This window comes from Rhinolophus hipposideros (genome assembly GCF_964194185.1).
Source record: "Rhinolophus hipposideros genome assembly, chromosome: 4".
In the NCBI taxonomy this organism is placed as follows: domain Eukaryota; kingdom Metazoa; phylum Chordata; class Mammalia; order Chiroptera; family Rhinolophidae; genus Rhinolophus; species Rhinolophus hipposideros.
In genome coordinates this window covers 4,212,058-4,233,997 of record NC_138050.1, presented here as the reverse complement: position 1 = coordinate 4,233,997, position 21,940 = coordinate 4,212,058, and the positions used below count along the sequence as shown (strand labels likewise).

The following is a 21,940-nucleotide window of genomic DNA, read 5'->3' as shown; positions in this document are numbered from 1 at the left end:
CGCGCGCTCTCTCTCTCCATATATATATTAAAATACTAAATATAATAAAAATACTCCCATGTATATATGGGAGTATTTTTATTATATATATATATATCTCTCCCATATATGGGAGTATTTTAATATCATTGTTGGAAGTACACCAGCTTTTTTCTTCAGATTGCAGGCTTTCTAATCGAAAACATTTTTGTATTTCACAAAATGGATGTAGAAATTTGGCCAGTTCACCCACAGATGCTCTTTGTTCATCTTAATTTTCATCCAGTGTTTCTGCCACATTTTTTCTTTAGTTTTCTGGATCCCCAGAAACTTTTAAGATCATGAAACCCGTTAATGAATAAAAAACATAAAAGTAGTAAGTTGATTGTCTAGTTCGATAGTCATTTGTCATGATGAGTTTATGGGAATGTCACTCCTAATACCTTAATTGGTTAAATACATATAGACTCAGATATACCATCCCCGTGGCTCTTCGTTCTTTTGACAAAGTTGAATATATTACTGAGTCTGTTGCTGTCCGGTTTGGAAAAATGATTTTAGATGAATTTTCTTTTTGGTTAATCTTGCTTTTTAGACTTTAATGTTAATTTCTTGATTCATGCTTTCCTTATTGACGTCTTTATTTTTAGCCCGACCTTATTATTGCTCATATTTATATTCTACTTTAGTCCAAGAGGAATTTGAGATGCCTTTCAAAAATATATACAATATGGTTAAAAATACAGAAAGAGATCAAGAATAACAAAAATAAAGGTGAAATTGAGTGGCTTAATATTAATTAGTATTGTTTGTTCTCCGTTGTGTCACCAAATACTTTGTTGAGATGAGGGGCATCTTTCTATTGATCGACTTGAGTTCTCTTCCCTAGCGTTTTATTCCTATCTTGGCCCCAGCATTTTCCATTAAGGCAGCGATTTTATCTGATGTCCCCTGAAGGTCTGTGACTGTCTTAGCACTGTGTCTTTAGTGCATAGCCTAGAAACTACCACAGTACCTGGCATATGAAAACTTAACAGCAAATATTTACAAAATGAATGAATGAAGGTATAGTATTGCACTTTTGCACCATTGTTTCCCTATGAGTGCAATCCTTGGCGATCCTTACTCTGACAGTTCCTTCAGAATAAGTATATCTAATGGAAGATGCCAGACTTGTAATTTCTCTGAGGCTTACAATGTTCCTGTTTGTCTGGTGTGAAGATAAGTCTCGTCTCTGCCTCAGATTAGCTACATGACCTTGTAATTCCCCTCATTTCTCTAGTCTCCCATTTTCTTGTGTGTAAAATGAATGGCTTAGACTTCATGATCTCTAAAGTTGCCCGTGGTTCTCTATGTCTATGAAAATTAGAAAAGTCTAATTTTTAAAATTTCAAATTATTAAGGTACATGCCAGCATTTAAGCTTTTACTTTTAAAACTTTAGAACTAGCAAACATATATTTTTAAATGAGTTACGTATATTTTAAAGAAAATAATACATTGTAAGTTTTCCTCTCCCCTTTCCTAGGTCATTGTGGAAAGACATTTGCCATTTTGGAAAGATTTCTGAATCACAGCCATGACAAAATAGCATGGTTAGTCATTGTGGATGATGATACCTTAATAAGGTAAGAAGTCATTCTCATCCTAGGGTGACTTGAAATTCTCCATATATTCGTATTTTGAAACTGTCATGGGTACTTCTGCTTCTGGCTAAGATGGGATAAGGCCTGGATTTACTCTCACATCTGAAACATCCCTTCAAAAGGATAAAATATATGAAATGAAGGTTTTTAAGATCCTGAATATGGGCATCAAAGGACAGTGATTTATGAGACACACGCAGCAAGTGAGGTGAGTCCTACAACTGCCCCCGCTAACTGCCCTAAGAAGGTGCCCAAGTCACTGCTCAGGGAGGGGAACCCAGAGGAACCTGGCCAGTTCCTTGAGTTGAAGAGATGAAGCTGAGGGTCTGGGAGACCGAGGCCGTTGGAGTTTGCAGGACAGAGCAGGGGAGAGGACAGAGCTGCACAGGAGAGTGCGGGAGAGCTGTGCAGGCGCCCCTTAAGTACTGATCATACGTGTGTACGAGGAAGCTGCTGGAGGCTGGGGAAAGAACCAACAGAAATGATGAGAAGGAAGGGGCCCAACATCACACAGGGCTGAGCACAGTCCCTCTTCACAGCAGCCAGCCTGGAACAGCCTTGATTCACAGGTGGGGAATCGAATGGTGGGGAACGGCTGATCCTGCACTAAGCCCTGCTCTGATCCTGCCAGACAAATCTTAAGAGAAGGATCATGAAAGACCAAACTGTTCCCAAGTAACATGCCCACATCCGAAAAAAAAAAAAAGCTTGAGAGCATTTATAGAAGTGTCAAAATATCATCCAACTCTCTACAAGGTAAGGTTCACAATGCCTGAAATCCAGTCAAAAGTTACCAGGCACACAATGCAGCAGGGAAAATTCACCCAACAACCAAGAGAAAACTCAGTTAATTGAAATTGTCCCAGAAATGATGCAATGTTAGAATTTGTGGTTATTAAGCTGTTACTAATAAATAGTTAATTCTAACTCCATTCCTTATGTTCCAAAAAGAGATGTGGAAGGTATACGTGAGACAGATCAAACTTCTAGAGATGAAAACTACGTTGTCTGAGGTGAAAAATCCACTGGATGGGATCAACAGCAAATTAGATGTTGCAGAAGAAAATATCACTGACCTTGGACACTGCAACAGTTGACTACCCAAATGAAACACAACAATAAAAAATAATTCTGAACAAATGAACAGAGCATCCCTGAGCTGTGGGACAATTCCAGGTGGCCTTGTATAGACGCAATTGGAGTCTCCCACAGAGAAAGGGCACATGACAAATATTTAAAGAACTATTTTCCAAATTTGATGAGAACCCACAGGTCCAAGAAGCTTGGTGAACCCCAAGCACAACTGTGAGCATCAGAGCAGCGCATGACACCTCCGAGGATGGCGTCCTCGCTGATGGAGTCTCGTGCGTCTGTAACCGCATTACTTGTGCCGTCAGTCTTCACCTTACTCCACTTGGAAATTTTTGCCAGATGTTCGTTTAGTTTTCTTATTTTTTGTTTTTTCCTTTTTATTAGCAATACTTCTAACTGCTTAGTGATGTCCTAAATATGTTTTTGAGTTTGAACCTTGTCCCCTTTTCCTTTTAAGACTGACGTCATTCTTGATTGCCACGAACACCCTAACTTTTCTGAAATCACAAGGCTGAATAATTGCAAGTCCACTCGGATAGAATTGGAGATTTGCCGGTTTCAGCCACATTTCCTCCAACTTTTAGCAAATATGAAGCATGTGATAGTTTTCACACTCAGTTTATGTTTCTTCAGCTTTAAAATAATATTGTGAATATGAAAATGGTTAATGTCATCGGGAGAAGAAATCCAGAGGAGATGCTAAATCTCTTATTTTGACGTTAGAAATTGAAGGTTGAGGGTTGAATTGATAATTCTACAATATGCAGGAGGAAGAGTAATACTTTTCATTTCTTCTCTGGTCAAGAAGTAGGCATAAATTGGCTCCAGCGGGTTTGAAGTTTTGCAGAGCCTTTTACCAACCAAAGGCTGCAATTTCCGTGGGGACCTTTAAGAGTCCGTTCTCTGTAACTGAGTGGTGTTTTACAAGTATCCACACACTTACTGGCCTTCCGCCGCGGAGCTATTTGTTAGACGACTTCTTCAAGATTGATTCCCAATTAGGTGCCTAGAATGTTTAATGTATGTGCCCAAAACAGGATCGTTCCCAAAGATAACACTTTCTGGTCATTCAGAAACTGTCAGCATCAGTGACCTTGACCTGCAGACAGCTGTCAACCCGATTTGTACACTTGTAGACTGTTTCAGCACCACACTCATAAAGGACTTTTTCCATAGAGTTAATTTTTCTTCACTTTCATCCTTAGCCTTATGAGCTGGGATAGTTTTGTAAGCTGCACGAGCATGGATGGAAAAGATCTCCTTTTATACATCTCTACTTTGTTTTCTTAAAAAGAGGGAAAATGTGATGCTAAATCGCTAGGTTCTAGGTGTTAATATTGCTCTGTGAGAAAAGAATTCATGATTAATAATTTAGAGAAATGTTTGCTGTCGTATCTCCCTCATGGAAATGGCATGATGCTCGTGAATCACAGGCTTGAGAAAGATTTATTTAGCCAGTTACGAAAATGTAATGCAAAGTTATTGACCGTGTGAAAGCTTTTTTCAAGGAACGCTGATTAATATCATGAGGGAACCTAGGATGGGGTGGTGTGTGCCCTGGAAAGCCCTAGTTTAGATGAAATAGTGGAAGGACTTTGTAAGGCATTTGTAAGTGGGGTAGGCTCTTAACACACGGGAAAACGAGGCTTTCTTAACATCAGCATTTCGGTTGCCTTTAAAAAGTTACTTCTAGATTTTATTTTCCCATGAAATTTTTTCATCCTTAAAGCAGCTCTAGTTGTAGACATTTTTCCGAGCAGCCCTCAAATGTACTCATTTTGCTTTGTAAGCTGTCATTGTTGACACATGACGAAGAAGAATTGGGGCCAGAAGGTATAGACAGACAGACATATAAAGACCATGGATCAGGATGGCCTTACTCTAGGGAACCTCAGCAAGGCTGTGTATCACAAAGGGAAGGTCACTGGAACAGCACCGCCCAAATTTCCTTCCTCACCTGTCAGCCACATCCTCACATGGACCTCATTTATACCTCAGAAGTTCCCTTATTAGCCATCAAAAATTAAACAAACAAAGAAACAAACAAGTACATCTGAGGAAATGTGATGATTAGTTCACACTCCCTGGGGAACAGTAGAAGTGAGTTATCTGGTACACCTGCCATCTTTACTGCCACCCAAACTGGGCAGCCACGTGCTGTTAAAACGGGACGAAGCCCCTTGTTTCTCAATTTCTCTCCTGTTTTCAGAAATGCATAGTGTTGATCAATTCTTTTTTTTCTTAAAACAATCCATTTCTTCTGTGAATCACTCGAATGTCATCGCCAAGTGTTCAGTATGGTATTGTACAATAGAAGCAGTGGGGTGTGAGGACCATAAACTAGTTCCTGAATTAGAGTCGTTGCTTCTGTCCCCTCTGGGATTGCAGCATCTCCAGGCTGCGGCGCTTGCTCAGCTGCTACGACTCGGGCGACCCGGTGTTCCTGGGAGAGCGCTACGGCTACGGCCTGGGCACCGGGGGCTACAGCTACGTCACCGGAGGCGGAGGGTAAGTGTGGGCTGTGGGCGCGGCCGCCCTGCTCCCCAGTGGCCTCCGCTTCTGGGCGCCACGCGGGGCCTGGCGGTGGGCGGTGGACGGAGCTGCGGCCGAGTGCTCTGTGAGTGGCAGCCGGCCCTGCCGTGGGAAGGTGAACACCACGTTTGTAAAGATCACAGGAACCCCGTGGAGAATATTTTACCCTTGAAGAGACGATATAAAAATGTATGTCAGGTACTCGGTGGAAATGTCCCTACAGCAGTGATTGCTTCTGGGTAGCCAATTAGTTTTGATGAAAAAAAAAATTGGATGTGGATTTTATTTTCAGAAAGTAAGTCATTAGACTTAAATTATCCGGTGCTTACAAATCACATTTGGGAAAAGAGTAGTGTAGGAGTTTAGACTCAAGCAATTAAGTGATATTTGTGTAGGATTTATAGGTTTCAAGTAACAGTTAAAAATCAAATGTTTTTAAATGAAACATCTGCCACACCTCTTATGGGGAAGGATGTTAAATTGATTTATACAGGTAAATCCACCCAGCAGTTGTTTCTGCAGTCTTTGCTATTGAGGTAATTTAGGGAGGCTCTTCACTTAGTTAACTGTAGCAATTTAAATCCATCCAAGCGGAGGTTGTTGAATGTCCACTCTGTGCTGGGCATAGTGGGCTATAAACTTGTAAAGGGCTAGGACTTTCTGTTTTTACTTTGTAGTCCCCTAGATTAGAACGGTTCCTATCGAAGGGTCTCAAGAATCACATTCTGGGTGTTCCAGGTTGGTCTAGCCAATTCAGTGGCCTGTGTAGCACGGTCATGGACGTGGCTCTTTCACGGTGGTAACCAGGTGGGGGTGGGTGCACTGACCTTTGCTGACCAGTGGCATTCGTCCACCTGAGGTCATAGTAATAGGACATGGGCGTCCATCAGGCCTTTGACAGGATTGTAAAGGGTGAGGCCAAGGAGTACTGACCTCTTCCGTAGAAAAAGCTTCAAGTTGTTCGCAGCTTAGGTCACCAACATCTCCTGCATGGTGGCTGCCTGCCACAGCCTGGCCCCCTGCGTCCCATGCTGCTGTCTGCATAGTTGTCAGACCTTTCTCCAAGCACATCTGATCCTCCCCCTCTTGCTCAGAGGCCATCACTGGCTTCCCATTTTCCCCCAGCATGTGAACACTTTCCTACTTTGGGCCTTGAAGACTAGGAGCTAACCATTCGGACTTTAACAAGCGCCGAGCTGAGCAGCGATAACTCTTCATTTTAGTCACCTCAAGTTGGTCTAACCACAGTCTCCCACCTGTGAAGGCCTCTCACTAGGAATTAGTTCATCTAGGTTTCCTAATCAACAAAAATGTGATTTTTCCTGTTACCACAGGAGAGTAAGTCTTTGCATTCTTTTATAACTTCCCGTTGCTTTTAGGATAAAGTCCACGCTCATCCAGGCTCCCAGGCCTCTCTTGGCAGAGGCTGTGTACCCTTCTAGCCTCGTTCATCTGTACCCTCAGCTTAAACAGTCCATGCTGAATTTATTTCAGCTGCTCAGAGGCACTGTTTTTTCCTGTTCTCCAAGATACGGCATCTGCTGGCCTCGACACAGCATTGTTCCCCCACCCCAACCGTCTGCCTCTGTCACCTGGCTAATCCTTTTCATTGGATTCCATACAGCTGTCATTTATTTGTTCCTGGAAGCCTTCAGCCTGGTGTATCCTCTCAAATCTGGGTTGATGCCTTTCTAATGTGCTTTCATGGCATATTATGCAAACCACTATCATTTAATTGCCTATTTACTTTACTGTTTTCCACCTAAATTATGAATTATTTGAAGGAAGCCCTGTGTCTCATTTCTCATGATATCCTCACTTCCTAGCATAAGGACTCAGTTTTTTCTTACAAGGTACAATGAATAAACAAATAAAGATCACTGGGCATTGTTCCACAACTAACATTGGCCAGTGTAATATCTGTTTTTTAATAACACATTTACAAAGATACAGAAACATTCTTCATGAGATTGTCTTATATCAAAGTTCGAAAAGCTGCAGACGCAATGTTAAATAGTTTTTCTAGTATTACAGTAGGTGTTTCTGATGGTCTAGTTGAAGACCAATATGTCTGCAAGTCAGGATCCATAATGGTTGTAAAGCCAATGAAAGGATCATAACCATCACCTTAAAATAATGTAATATAGAACGGAATAGAACGAACTAGTACTCGTGTGATACATGTAGTTAAGGGCAAGTGTTGTTTTGTGAACTTTCTGTTTCAGTTTTACACACACACCACACATAAATGGTTGCAATAGGAAATGTGTTCCTTGTTTCCTCACCGTGGTTTATAGTCAAGCAAGTTTCTAAAAACCATTGCCTTAAACCATCCCTCTGAGCCCCTCTGGTTTGAGCTAAGTCGGGAATGTGGATTCCAGTGATTTACATGTAGATTCTCTGTATTGTTTGGAAAATGAAACCTTGCACTATTTAAATCCATGTGTCTTGTTTTTCACTTCATGCTTACTCCTTGAAAGTTTGGGCATTTGGGGACAACCGGTTCAATAACTGTTTTCTTTTTTGAAAATACTTATTTACACATGTTTGGGTAGGAAACTGGTCAGTATGTCATGATTCTCCTGGGCAGCCTCTTGGAAGGGGCTGGGGGCAGGTTTACCCAGAAGGGCCATGACCACGACCTTTCACCTGCTGGAGGACAGCAGGGGCACACGGTTCTGAGGCGCTTTATCTTCTGCAAGTGTTCTTGACTCGATGGTACAGCCTCACACAAGCCCCTGTCTCCCAGCTCGGGTTTTTCTTAGTTTTAAAATTAGTGTTTTACATATGAAAGGAAACCACGTTATTAATTTTAGAGCCTTTCAACATCTTTTTAATATTTAAAAGTTGGCGGACAGAGCAGACATACCCTGATATAACTGGCAATTTTCCCATTTTGGGGGCCAACTTCATCCTGAAAGAATCCATTCGCATATTAATAAAGCAGTGATATTAAAGGCCCGTATGCTCCGAGTTTACGTGAATAATGAATGTAAGAGTGCTCTGTGTGAGTAGGCACAGTAAAAATACTTACCAATAAATATTTCACGCTTACATTTTATCTTTCTATAAAGTTAATTTTCTAGAAAGTGGGCCAAAATAAAAGGCCTTCCTTTTCTTTCATGTCCTACTAGATGCTGGCAAATGAAATAAAGTATTTTTATTTAAATTGGGTTGCCAATGACCGAGATTACAGTTCTGATTGGAGTACAATGAGTAGCATAATGAAATTTTCCTTGAAGTGGCATCAGATAGGTGCCATTTAAGGGGACTGTGTTTGTAGTCGATGCATGTCCCCTCACACAGACCCTTTTCCTGGGGTCAGTTACATGAGCTGGAGTTTGACTGGGCCACGTAGGTGTAATGCCCAGGGTCGCGGGTGGACACTCGACCTTCTAAGAGAAAGACAATTTATGGTGAGTTTTACACCTGCAGCTTTGCTCTTTGTAGAGTTCATCTGGTATAGCCACATTTTCTCATATGATCTTAAAGAGTTTCTTCTGCCTGGTCATATTTTATGTCATTGTATCTTCTGACATCTTAGGGAGAGTGTCTTTGTGTTGCTGTGTTGCTAGCGATTGGTTACTTCTGTGAGTTAAACTGCTTGCTCTGACCTGAGCCTGGAATCAACATTTTTGCCTCAACGATTGTGTCCAAGCTCTTTGTCCTTTCTCCTTGGCTGCTGAATCATGGAACTCTTCCTCCCTCGGAAGAAGGTCTTTGCAAAGGCAGCTTCCTTCTCACTTACTTGATGCATCAAAACTTTGAGTGCTTACTATGTGTGAGGCCTTGTATTTGGCTGTGGGAAGATATGGATACATTTTAGACAGTTTTGTCTTTGAGACAGTTATTGCTTATTGGAAATGAACTTGTGAACGAATCATACTTGTTTCATCAGCCCTGTCAGCTAGTGAGTTATTGATAATATGAGAAGATCCATTACTACCTTAGGACTAGAGTGGAAACCAGAAACCAATCTGTATGTTAAAAAGGGGAGAGTTGATTGCAAGAACATGGTACAAAAGGATTGGAAAGCGCCAGAGGAATGAAAGGGAGAGGTGGCTTTACTTAGAACTCGGTGACCATAGAAAGCTGCTACTGCCCCTAACGCTGGAGGAAGTGCTGTTTTCTGGAGCCCGTCCGTGTGAGTGCTGTGGCTGCTGCTGTCGGTCATAATGCTGCATGTGGGCAGACCAGGACTGGCCCGTCACTCCTGCTGTGGGACCAGGACTGGCCCGTCACTCCTGCTGTGGGACCGCCACTGACGCTCGGTCACCCCTGTGGGCTCTGCTGCAGCCTGTGGCTGCCCGCCATCCCCTGTCCCCGCTCCAGAGACCACCAGAGCCAGAGGTGCATGGCCTCCCCCAGTGTTGTGCGAAGGAAGCCAGGACTGGCTGGAAAGGCAGGAATGGGCTAGAGTTCCACCAGGAAGTACCCTACACATCAGGGCAAGTGCCGGCAGAGCACCACTTGAGGCAAACCAATCTCCCTCCTTTTTTTTCCCCTCCCCTCACCTCCTCTCTTCCCTCTCTCTCCTCTTTCTCAAAATCACCTCATGGAAGCTCTGTAGACTGGCATCACTTGGACACTACATGGCTTTTCAATTCGATTTGATCTCATTGTGGGTCATTACCTGTGTGAGTGAGGTACCTAGTATTTCTGGGCCCTTCTACCTGCTGGGACTGTGGCAGATTTTGTTGTCGCTCTGACAGAGTGTTGAAAGTAAAGAATGGTTTCAATCCATTGACATCTCAGAAAAAGACCATGGTGTCGTAGTATTAGAAAGAGATATGTAAAGAAGCAGAACTACCTATTAGGTAGGTAAACATCTCTTAAGTGATTTTCCTTTCAGACAATGCACACAAACATTTTCCCCAGAATTTATATTGAAATATAAACGCTACTGATGTCAGTGTCTCTGCTCTTTATCAGAAAGGTGGCCTCTGAACACTGTTTCTTCACTCAGATGGCTGGAGTCCAGGAACGGCTCTAACCCCTTGTCTGCTCTGACTTCCCGCTAGAATGGTCTTCAGCAGAGAAGCCATCAGGAGACTGCTCGCCAGTAAGTGTCGCTGCTACAGCAATGACGCCCCCGATGACATGGTGCTAGGAATGTGCTTCAGTGGGCTGGGAATCCCCGTGACGCACAGCCCCCTCTTCCATCAGGTGAGGAGATGGTTGTCATTTCTGTCTCGGGGGAAGGCTCACTTCTTTTCATGTCAGGATCCTGCATCTTGCCCTTCACATATTCTCCTGGAAACAATCCTAAGAACTGGGTGGACAGGCCTTGCAGCTGTCCTTACAGACCGCTTGTCCAGAGGTTGATGTTGTACCATGGACTGCATGAAGATGGAAGGCAGAAACATCTGGAAAACGAAACGGTGTTTGACCAGCATCCTGGCGTGTAGGACCGGGAAAGCCTGTTGTTTTTCTCCCTTTATTTTGAGTTAAAGAAGTGATGATGTTTTAAAATTATTAAACACTATCTAGAAATATACAGAACTGACCCAATACTGCCCTGCGGGCCACCAGATGTATGTAATTCTACACTGTCCTCCATTTTCACACTGTCCATTGGCTGCCTTTTTATTGGGCTTTCCCCGCTTTGATGCTATTAAGCTGAGTGACTAAACTTTATTAAATTCCAACATAGTATCTCAATAAGCGTATATTCTGGGGTCATAGAAGGGGAGAGATGATGTTTACCAGGGCTGGTTGGTGCTAATAGCTTCACCATTCTGCAGTTTGGGGTAGAGAAGAACTTTTTTCTGTGTGATTTTTAGTTGCTTTTTAAGAATCAGGTCAGTGAATGTCTGACATTGTAAGAATAAAAGTAGACATACAAGGTGTGACAATTAAGTTCGCGAACTCGTTGCAATGATGTTGCTAACCTTTTTTTGATATCAGAGGGATTATTCATTATGAATTTGTACCCACTGGACAAACAGGTAACCGAGTTTACTATTTGGAAGTCCTGAAAAGGCTGCATGAAAAAATCAGACGACCTGAACTTTTCACCAACAATTCATGGCTCTTGCATCACGACAATGCACCAGCTCACACGGCACTGTCTGTGAGGGAGTTTTTAGCCAGTAAACAAATAACTGTATTGGAACACCCTCCCTTCTCACCTGATCTGGCCCCCAGTGACTTCTTTCTTTCCGAAGATAAAGGAAATATTGAAAGGAAGACATTTTGATGACAGTTAGGACATCGTAATAGGACGACATCTCTGATGGCCATTCCAGAAAAAGAGTTCCAACATTGCTTTGAAGGGTGGACTAGGCACTGGCGTCAGTGCATAGCTTCCCAAGAGGAGTACTTCCTAGGTGACCATACTGATATTCAGCAATGAGGTGTGTAGCACTTTTTCTAGGATGAGTTCGTGAACTTAATTGTCCGACCTCCTACTAAAAATAAATATAGCCCTCACCCATTCAATACCTTCCTTCAAGCAATTCAAAGCTTTTTGAAATGTATGAATGCGTGTATAAATGCTCTCCCTGCTATTGAAAATACTATGGTTTTCATGCTTTAGTTAGTAACCAGCAGCAAATGCTGTCAGAGCAATATAGAAAATTAAGCGTGACAGAAATAGCTCTATAGAAAATAACGTGAAAAAGGTGAAGATGGCATTTGCATCATCAAGAAAGGCAGAATCCATTTCTGTATTCTACAGGACCGCAAAGGGGAATAAAAACAAACCTTTAGTAATACGGAATGTATGAGAAGCCTCCTTCCTGGTACGAGGCAGAAGGTGCTTATCCATCTTTTAATACTTTGAGAGTTCTAACCCATATTGAGCCTGTGTGTTGTATTATGAAGACTTGCAAAGGCAAGTTATTCCCTCTTGCTCTCTCTCCCTTGTTGTGTCTCGTAATGTTTCATAGAGAAGGAAGGGTGCCTAGGACTGTTGGTGTATAAGGGAAATAATTTATCATTGTTACTATGACAGCCGTTGGTTTTTATGGCAGCCTTTTTCACTTAGGGAAAGAATACATTGATAAATAAAATGATAAGGAGAAAAGAAGGAAGATAATCCTTAAGCAAAAATGCTTTCAAGATAATTTTTTTTAAAGTTGTTTTCCACACTGTAAAACTCTTGATTTCTCTAATCCACATAATAAATTTTAAACTTTTCCAAAATTGTAAAACTTGCTTCAGCTCTTCCAGCAGGCACTGTGGTGTCTTTCCATTCTCAAGCCCCTTTTACAGAGTTTGCTGTGATTTGGATATTACTTTCTATTTGTAAGGTATGAACCCTGATCCAAACAGTGTATTTGTTCATACTGGGAAAGAGAGATGAGGCAAAGAAAATGTAGGATTCCTGAGGAGTTAGAGTAGGCATTTGGAAGCCGTCACAGAGGCAAAGTTGCCTGGGCCACTGTGCTTCTTTCATCAGTCAGGGAAGGTTATGGTGAAATTTTAGGATTATTTCAAGGGGGGCTTCAAGGAGTGTCTGTCCTAGTATATCCCTTTGTTAAAAACCAAGTATCCAGAGCACATGGTTTTCTGTTCTTCCAAAGTTCGTTGCCACTAAGGGTATGGCAGTGTGCATTGGCCAGTGAACCCTCTGCACAAAATTGTCAAAATAACCATTTCCCGACTCTGGAAAAAGCACTGAGAAGCATTTATCCCTGAAAAACTGCTACAGTTTTGGGTAAGAAGCCCAGTGTCGGAGGCCTTCTGAGGCTTTCCTGCCTAAAGTCTTCCCCCACCCCCCAGCTTGATCCGAGTGAAAAGCAGCAGTTTCCCCAGCGTGGACCTGGCAGCAAAAAGCAACAGCTGTGCTGTCAGAGGGGCTGGGCTCGATTTGGGGAGGGGAAGATGAAACCCACGGATATGTCAACTAAAGTGATCAAATTTGGTAGGAAACAAATGAAAACGTGCACCTTTACTGGCCTAACTTTTTTTTTTTTTTTTTACTGGCCTAACTTTTAAGTCTCAGATACAGTGAAAGGTTTATCAGCCAAAGCTGTAATAGCTAATACCCTGGAAATAAAAGCAATAGTGGGCCTCGGAAAGCTCTCCACAACTCTGTGGCCCACTAGGAAACTGTGCATGCACATGGGGTAGTGGATGGGTCTGGCAGAAAATAAGAGCCAAAACAGATTTAAAACCCCCTGAAGCTTTGAAGGTACTTTCCAACCCACACACAGGAAGAAGTCTTATGGGATCGAGGTGTTTGAGTGCAACTTCTGCCATTATCCTAAGTTGACTACTAAGCTATTCAGACGCAGGAGTGACTTCTAGAAAGCCAGGCTAAAAAATAGAAATAAGAACTAAACTCGAGTGGATCTATCAGCAGTCACACACTGCAGAGAGAAAACATTCTACAGTGTAAGTCCAGCAAGTTACTTTAAAAAAAGTAGTAAAAGTGAACTGCTTTGTGAATTGCTGTAATATGTTATGTAAAATAACTAATTTCCAACAGATTCTCATGAGACAGGCAGAGACATGCTCAGGGGAAAATGTAGTCAGTAGAAACTGACTCTCAATGGGACCAGATGTTGGAGTTGATAGACCAAGACTTCAAAACAGCTACTACAACTATAGTCACAGAATTAAAGCAAACGGTGGTCATAGGAGGAAAGGAAAACATGATGACAATGACTAAACAAATAGCAAGTCTTAATAGAAAAATGGAAACAATTATAAAAAACCAAATGAAAATTCTGGAGTTGTAACACCCAGTAACTGAAATGGGAAATTGTCTAAATGGACTTAACAGTAGGTTTGAAATGGCAGGAGAAACAGTGAGTGAGTTTGAAGGCAGATTAATAGAAATTACCTAATTCAAAGAACAGAGAGAAAAAAGACTGAAGGAAAATGAACAGAGCCTCCTCAGAGATGGGGTACACCATAAAGTTTATCAATGTTTTTTGAAGAAATAAGGGTTGAAACTTCCCAACTCTGATGAAAAACAATCTATAGATCTAAGAAGCTCAACAAAGCACAAGTAGGATAATCCTGAAAGACTCACGCATAGACATAAGTATAGTTGCAAGGCAATGAAAAAGTGAAAATCTTAAAAGCAACAAAAATCCTAATGAAAAGGGAAACAAAAAATGAGATTATTGGTTGATTTTTCATTAAATAGAGACCTGAAGGCAGAAAGAAAAAAAGAAACTTGATGATGGTATATCAAGGAAAACTATCCTTCCAAAATTGAAGTGGAATAAAGACATTCCCGAATAAACAAAAAGTGAGTGAATCCTTTGTTAGCAGACATTCCCTATAAGACAAACTAAAGGAAATCCTTTGAGCTGACAGGAAATGACAGCATGGTAACTGGAATATATAGGAAAGAATGAAGAGTACTGGAAAGCGTTAATAGGGAAAATGTAAAAAGAGTGTGTGTTTGTGTGTATATATGAGTATATGTATGTATATATGTGCATATATATATATATATATATATATATATATGTAACTAGGAGAAGAAAAAATGTGTGTATGTATAAACATCATCCCTGATGAATTTTAAATACTCTAATTTTATTCATTCATTTTATTCTTTTAAAATGAACGTTATTTGTTATATTCTGAATGCCCACATGAAATATTCTGGATCAGAGACAGATTTGTAAGTTAATACCTCACAGTAAATAGTAAGCACATTTTGCCCCATCCCTTCTGCCACTGTCCCTCTGTCCTTGGGCAATATGATTAGAACCAGGTCAGTTGTCCTGTATAAGTGGCTAGATACCCAAAGCCAAGGGACACGGAAAGGTTATTTTCTCTGCTTATAAATGTGAAGGAGGCAGCTGTTCCTTCCCTTTCCTTACTCCAGCCCTTTGGAAGGCAAATGAAATCTCTCTAGCCACCTCCTTCCTTCTTGAAGTGTAGTTGTGTCCCAGGGTCTTCCTGGCACCTTGAGGCTTAACCTAGGGACCTAGTTCAGGCAGGTGACCATTGGCCTTCTCCAAGAGATGAGGCAAGTTTTTCTCTTATTTTGGATCAGAGCAATTAACTGACAAATGGCTACGAATCTGATTCTCAAGGCTTTTTTTTTTAATATATGAAACAGAAATTTTTTCTACTGAAACAGTTTTAAAACAGAAATTCAGGGATGTTTTCTTTGCCCACACTCCCCAAATTGGTCTATACATTCAGTGCAAATGCATATCAAGAACATAGCAGGCTTCTTTATAAAAACTGACAAGCTGATCCTAAAATGTACATGGAAATACAAAACAATTTTTAGAAAGGAAATCAAAATTGGAGGATTTACACTTACGTGATTTTGAAACTTACTATAAAGCTACAATAAATAAGACAATGTGAAATCACTATAAGGATAAACATATGTATCGATGGAACAGGATGGAGATTCTAGAAAGAAACCCTCCTGTTTATGGTAAGATGCCAGGGTGCTCAGTGCTGGAACGGTTCTATATATATCCACACAGAAAAAGTGCAGTTAGAAACCCACACCACATACAAAAATTACATGGATCATAGTGCAAAGCAGCAGAGTCAAAGCCATAAACTTCTAGAAGTAAACAGGATAATTTTTTGTGACCTTAGTTTATGCGAAGAGTTCTTATGGCATGAAAAGTATGATCCATAAAAGGAAAAATTCATTAATTGAACTTCATAAAAATCAAAAAACCTTTATTCGTCAAAAGGTATCATTAAGAAAGTGAAAATTAAAAAATCCAAGTCGTAGACTAGGAGAAATATTTGCAAATCATATATCTGATAAAGGACTTGGGTCCAGAATATGTAACAATCTTTTACAACTCAGTAAGAAAACAGACCACTCAGTTTAAAATAGGCAAAAGATGTGAAGAGACATTTCACTGAAGATGCTATGTGAACAGCTCCTGAGCATGGGAAAAGGTGCTCAGCGTTCTTGGTCGTCAGGGAACTGGTGAGTAATATCGCTGTGAGGAGCCACTACGTCTGCTAGAATGGCTCAAAGCAAAATGACAGACGTGCCAAGTGTGGACAAGGGTTGGAGGACGCGCGCTCATCTGTTGCTAGTGGGAAAGTGACCATCACACGGAAAATTTCTGACTGTTTCTTAAAAGTTAAATATACGCATGGTAGGCAGTCTGTGACGTGGCTCATGGCCGTGTGTGGTCCTTCCCCCTGGAGTGTGGGTCAGGGTAGTGTGGCGATGGAGATGGGACATCTCCTCTGTCATTAGGTTACAAAGGCTGTGACTTCCATCTTCCTCGCAGACTCCCCCAGGGCCGCCGTGGCCACACTCGGTGAAGCAAGCTGCCATAGGGGCAAGGAAGTGAGGCCCTCAGTCCACCAGCCCGCAGGGGACTTCATGTCCCCAGAGCCACCCAGTGAGGAAAAGAACACTGTTCTTTTCCTAGTTGAACCTTCAGATGAGACCGCAGAGCCTTGGATGACATCTCGATAGCCACCTCGTGAGAGACTGAGGCAGAGGTCACAGCTGAGTGGTTCCCAGATTCCTGACCCATGAAAGCTGCCATCAAAAGAGTGTTGTTTGCATGGTGTCCATATAGTATGGTACTGCTCAGCGGTAAGAGGGATGAACCACGGACACACACAGCCAGGCTAAAGGAAGGAAGCCAGGTATAAAATAGTGATACCATATGATGCCATTACGAAGAAATTCCGGAACAGTCAATACTATAGAGAAAAAGCAAATCAGATTTCCTGGGTCCGCCAGTGGAGACGGGGACTGACTACAAATGCTTGCGAGGGAATTCTGGGGTTAATTACAGAGTTCTAAACCTGGATTTTTGTAGTTCCTTACTCTGGATAGTTACTAAAAAATTTTCAACTACCATTCCTCTGCATGGATTGTATGTATGTGTGCGTAAATCATACCTCAGTACAGCTGTAAAACGTGTGTATCCAAGGAAATACAGTTCTAATCTCCGTTTGTTGTGCTGTTCAGTGTGCTGTCATCTTTCCCGATACAAAGGTTTCCATTTTGCCAGTGTCCTTCTCGTGCAGTTTGAGCCATCTCTTCCTGCACGTCTGTCTCAGGTCCTCCTCCCTCCGCACCCTGCCCGTTAGTGTTTCCTTTTGGCCCCTTGGGCCCAGCGACGTGCCCACTAGAGGTGTACAGACTTCTCGGTGTTTCGGATCCGTGCTGGGGCGCATTCCACTTGCCTGCTTCGTCTGCGTCTTTTCCACGACCTCATGTGTCAGAGACGGTGAGCGCCTTCTAATGCGCAACGAGCCCGCTCTTCACTTGCATACATGGCTCCTGAGAGGCAGTCAGTCCCTTCTGGAATGTACATTAATAGAGGGAAAGATGTGATTTATTTTTTTCCTGTTAGGTGTATTTGTATCTGCACCCTTTCTTTTTTAAATGTGGAAAACAAGCAAAGATTTGTTTCCATTGCTTTCCTTCCTTCCTTCCTTCCTTCCTTCCTTCCTTCCTTCCTTCCTTCCTTCCTTCCTTCCTTCCTTCCTTCCTTCCTTCCTTCCTTCCTTCCTTCCTTCCTTTCCTCCCTCCCTCCCTCCCTCCCTCCCTCCCTCCCTCCCTCCCTCCTTCTCTCCTTCCCTCCCTCCCCGTTATGGAATTATCTGAGGACTGAGAGTATGTTTCTCCTGGGTTTTCGTCCCTGACAGTAAACTCTCAGAGAGTCTTGCCAAGAAAATATCGCGTAAGATATGAATTCCCTCAGCTAATATTCAGAACGTTCCCAATTCAGTTAGAGTTTATTTCAGTGTGCATTTTTACTCTGTCTCACTGTATGGCCTTTAAAATTTCCTTCTTTAATTTTTAACTCCACGAGCGCTTAGAATTTTTAAAGGGCAATAAAATGGCCAGTGTGAAAATTTCCCCCTACGTTATTTTGAAGTCTTTCTCACAGATGTTATTGTTATTATAAGTGTGCCACCAGTGGAATAAAGGAGGCCAGGGTGACTGAAGCAAGGTCATGTGCCGAGCCTGTGCCCTGAGGACCCGCTGCAGGTGCCTTGATGGGACATGAGACCAGCAACGGGGCACCTGCTGTCCCCGTTCCAGCACATGCTAGTCATGTCACCCCAGGGAGTCAGAACTGCCGTGAGCTTCGGCTTCCTCATCTAAAAACGAACTCTCTTATAGGGTTGTTTCAAGGACTGGATGAAATAAAATTGAACGAAGGTATTCAGTGAACCACTCATGAGAGTTTGTTTAAATATTCATATCAAAAATTTAAGCAGAATGTAATAAAATAGTAACCTTGAGAAGACTTGTTTTTTAAAGTGTATCCTATCTACTTTTAACTAAAGTCGAGACTATTTTAGAATTGATCACCCCGTGAGTTACTGTACAACACAGATGGGCTGTGTATGTTTATAAACAAGATCAGCACTGCGAGAAGGTGGACGCTTTGTTCAGAGCAAACCAAGTAGGATCTAGTGACAAGTTTCCTTCCAAACCTGCAGGTCACTTCTTCAGTCTCGTCGATCCAGACTATGTCTGATTCTGTTTACAGTTCGTTTCTTAAGTTTAGAGAATTTTGAAATGATGATAATGCAGAAATCTTCCGTCCCCCTTGCAGACTGTTCTGCTTACTAAGAATGCCCGTTCGTGCGTCTGGGCCGAGCTGAGAAATGTAGGCAGGAGGAGAGAGAAGTCGCTTGACTCTTCTCCCTGCTGAGCCCCACATTTTTTCCTCTGAAAGACATACTCCTAATGACATGTGAGCAGTGGACAGACGGAGGGGCCCCGAGAACGGCCTTCCCACCCCACGCAGCCCAGTATGGCCAGAGTTCTTTTGACAGACTGGGAAGTGATGATTCTGTGTGCCTTTTAGCAGAAGTCACAACAGGAACTTCAGTGACTTACCACGGAAGGTCTTATGTTTATGGCCCGTGGTTGAGGTGTCCCCCGTAGCTGTGACTATGCAACACAGAAGCCAAAAGCGATGCATTTGGGAAATTAAAGTAACTGAGGTGTAACAGCCAGAGGCCTGCAGTGAGAAGGGAGGTTTTAGTGGAAAACATTTTCCTTCTTGCTTGTAGGTTTCCATAACCACTATCAAATACTGGGCATGCAATTGCATCGTACCTTCAAATGCTGTTCTGGGCAAGACTTCCTTGATGAAGCAGCGTAACTCTTCTCCCTGCAGGCCCGGCCCGTGGACTATCCCAGCGACTACCTTGCCCACCATGTCCCCGTGTCGTTCCACAAGCACTGGAACATCAACCCAGTGGAGGTGTATGCCACGTGGTTGGCACCCCGCGTGGAGGACAAAGCCAGACCCATGACACAAAAAGGCTTTAAGGACGAGTTATGAAGCCTGGTCCTGGATACGCAGTCTGGGCAGGACACGGAAGTGGAGACGGTTTTCTCAACCTGCGATGCCATCGTGCCACTGTGTACCACGCGGCTTCGGGACCTTCCTGACTTTTGGTGGAAATGGTACATGGTAGTTTTTGAGGGGGGAGGAAAAGCAGTCATGGGGGCAACAGATTTTTCCCCCCAGGAAAAATCACTTGCTTCTTTGTATTATGCATTATTGTATTACACAGTGGTTCCTGTGTGGTTCTCCAGCTGTGACACAGCAGATTTATTACGATCATGGGAAAATAAATGGCACCAGAAGTCCCCTTCCTGTTCCTTCTCTTCATTGTAGTGAAAGTTTCAGGTGAGCACGAGACTGGAGAGCTGCACCTGTCTCATTCTTTGTGTAGAGAGAGAGCAGAGGGAATGCCGAGTGATGTGGGTGTCACAATGGGGTGAACTTTTTGGCCATATTGATGATGAAAATGGCATTCTGGTGACTCAGTAGGAATAATGCTGTGCTGAGGATTCATAAAACATCATCAAAGTCTAGCTATGAAATCCCCTGTAGTCTGTAGTCGGGGTTAGGTTTTATCTATTTTTTCTGTTTATGCCTCATAAAAAGAGAAGAAGTCTTCTGCAGGAGCGTTCCACCTTGTTAGAGGTTCATCTGTGCTCTGTTTCTCCCTGACGTCCTATCTTTTTTTCACCTACTTAGAACAGGAAAGTGGACTGGATGTACTGGATGCTGCCAGAAAAGACTGTCCTCGATATTTAAAAACAAAATTGTCATGTTTTATTCAAGTCTTAGTGAGCTCTATGTAAGTCTCAGGAAGTGAGTTAAATTAATTTGTACCTGGTGTTTTGCTCTTGTTTTTTTCTGAATGTTATTGAATGACTCTCCTGCTCAGAATAGATCCCCCCAGGGTACCATCAAACCCTAGTGGCAGGAAAGTGGTGATCTGGCAATTTTCCTGGGTTCTTAAAGAATGAAATTGGAACATAGTATTTTGAAACGGCTCTAATTTTCAAATCATATCTTTAATATACAGTAATTTAACACATTCATTTGTAAAAAGTGCTCTATTAATGTTGCAGTTATATAATTCAGTTTTCTAAAGGTATTTGCATAAAAATTGATTTTGATGTCAAACTAATTATGGTATAGTAAAATGCTTTCCTCTCTTCTTTCTTTTCTGAAAATAAAAATTGCTGTTCATTAACTTTGCTTGTAGTGCTTTTATAGCCAAGCACGGGTTTTAAAGCCATACCACCAAAAAGTACCCAGGTGTGTGCTTGTTGACAGTATATTTTTCTTGTAGCTTAGAATTTGACTCATTTCCCAAATGATATGATAGCGTTTACCATTTTTCCAAATGTGCAAATACCAGGACTGCTGTGTTTTCAGTGAGTCCTGAATGCACTGCATTCCTTTTTCTGGGAGTGGATTTTGTGGCCTGTCCAAGTGATGGATCAGGGACCGTCTGCTGTGTGAGAAGCATCCTAGGGGTTTATAGCTCCTGTCAGGCTGTTGCTGATGACATCAGCATTGTTTCACAGCTGGATTGTCATAGCTACCTGTTATCGTTACTGTCACCTTCGTCATCTCTAATAATACTCCTGGAGGGCCTGGCTACCTAACCTAGTGGAGAACAGTCTTCAGTTCTTCCTGTACCTGCCACCAATCATCGCACTCAGAAAACAGCATATTCATTTGACGGGATCAAACTGGTATCTGTGTATGAAGACACACGTCCATCTTTTCTGTTACAATCAGTGCCTTCCGTGGGTACTTTTAAGCGTTTTGTGTATTATATTTACTTTTTGGAGCTATGTAAGCCTAACGACAAATAAAAGATCTTTGCCTAAGGTTCTGATTCCTTATACGTATTCATTAGTCTAACCGAGAGTGGGAGTGTGGAGGGGCCTGGAGAAAAGGAATTAGTGAAATCAGAGAAAAAAGTTGGCAGCTCAGCAAACAGGTTTCAGAGAGAAAAATTAATGAAAAGCTATCCTGTTAAGAGGAAACCATCAGACATTGCAGATATAGTTATACAAGGTCTATAAAACCATGATCCTTATTATTATATAACGAATTGGTGATGCTATCTTGGAACTGGTTGCCATACATTTCATATCTTAAGAATTAAGTTTTGAATTTGAACTTCCCAGGATAGATACTGTCCTATTTGTATTCCCTTTGCCTTTTGAATAGGAATTTACAAATGGCTGTTTTTATCCTAGGGATGTTAACATTCAAGGAGTTGTATGTGGAATACACTGAGTGTGTAGGATTTTTTTTACATCCTGCAGCTAAGTCAGAAATCCGGACAAACAGCCTTCAGAGACTGGGAGTGTGAAACAACAGGAAGCCAGCCTGCAAGTGGAGCTGTCGCAGGTGTGTAACTACCAGTGCTCCCCGAACGTCCTGATTTGCTGAACACCTTTAGTGCCTCCACATCCGTACCCATTACAACGGT

At 42.1% G+C, this 21,940-nt stretch overlaps 1 protein-coding gene across 2 annotated transcripts in view; it reads left to right on the top strand.

The window, feature by feature from the left end:
- Positions 1–21,328, top strand: part of B3GLCT (beta 3-glucosyltransferase) — a 92,763-nt gene extending 71,435 nt beyond the window's left edge. For both annotated transcript variants that reach the window (XM_081046107.1, XM_081046108.1), the window contains 4 exons: positions 1,507–1,606; positions 5,105–5,224; positions 10,270–10,414; positions 19,306–21,328. In XM_081046107.1, the coding sequence (XP_080902233.1) occupies positions 1,507–1,606; positions 5,105–5,224; positions 10,270–10,414; positions 19,306–19,473 (533 nt within the window). In that variant the 3' untranslated portion in view covers positions 19,474–21,328. The remainder of the gene's footprint in view (positions 1–1,506; positions 1,607–5,104; positions 5,225–10,269; positions 10,415–19,305) is intronic.
- Positions 21,329–21,940: the final 612 nt, after the last annotated feature.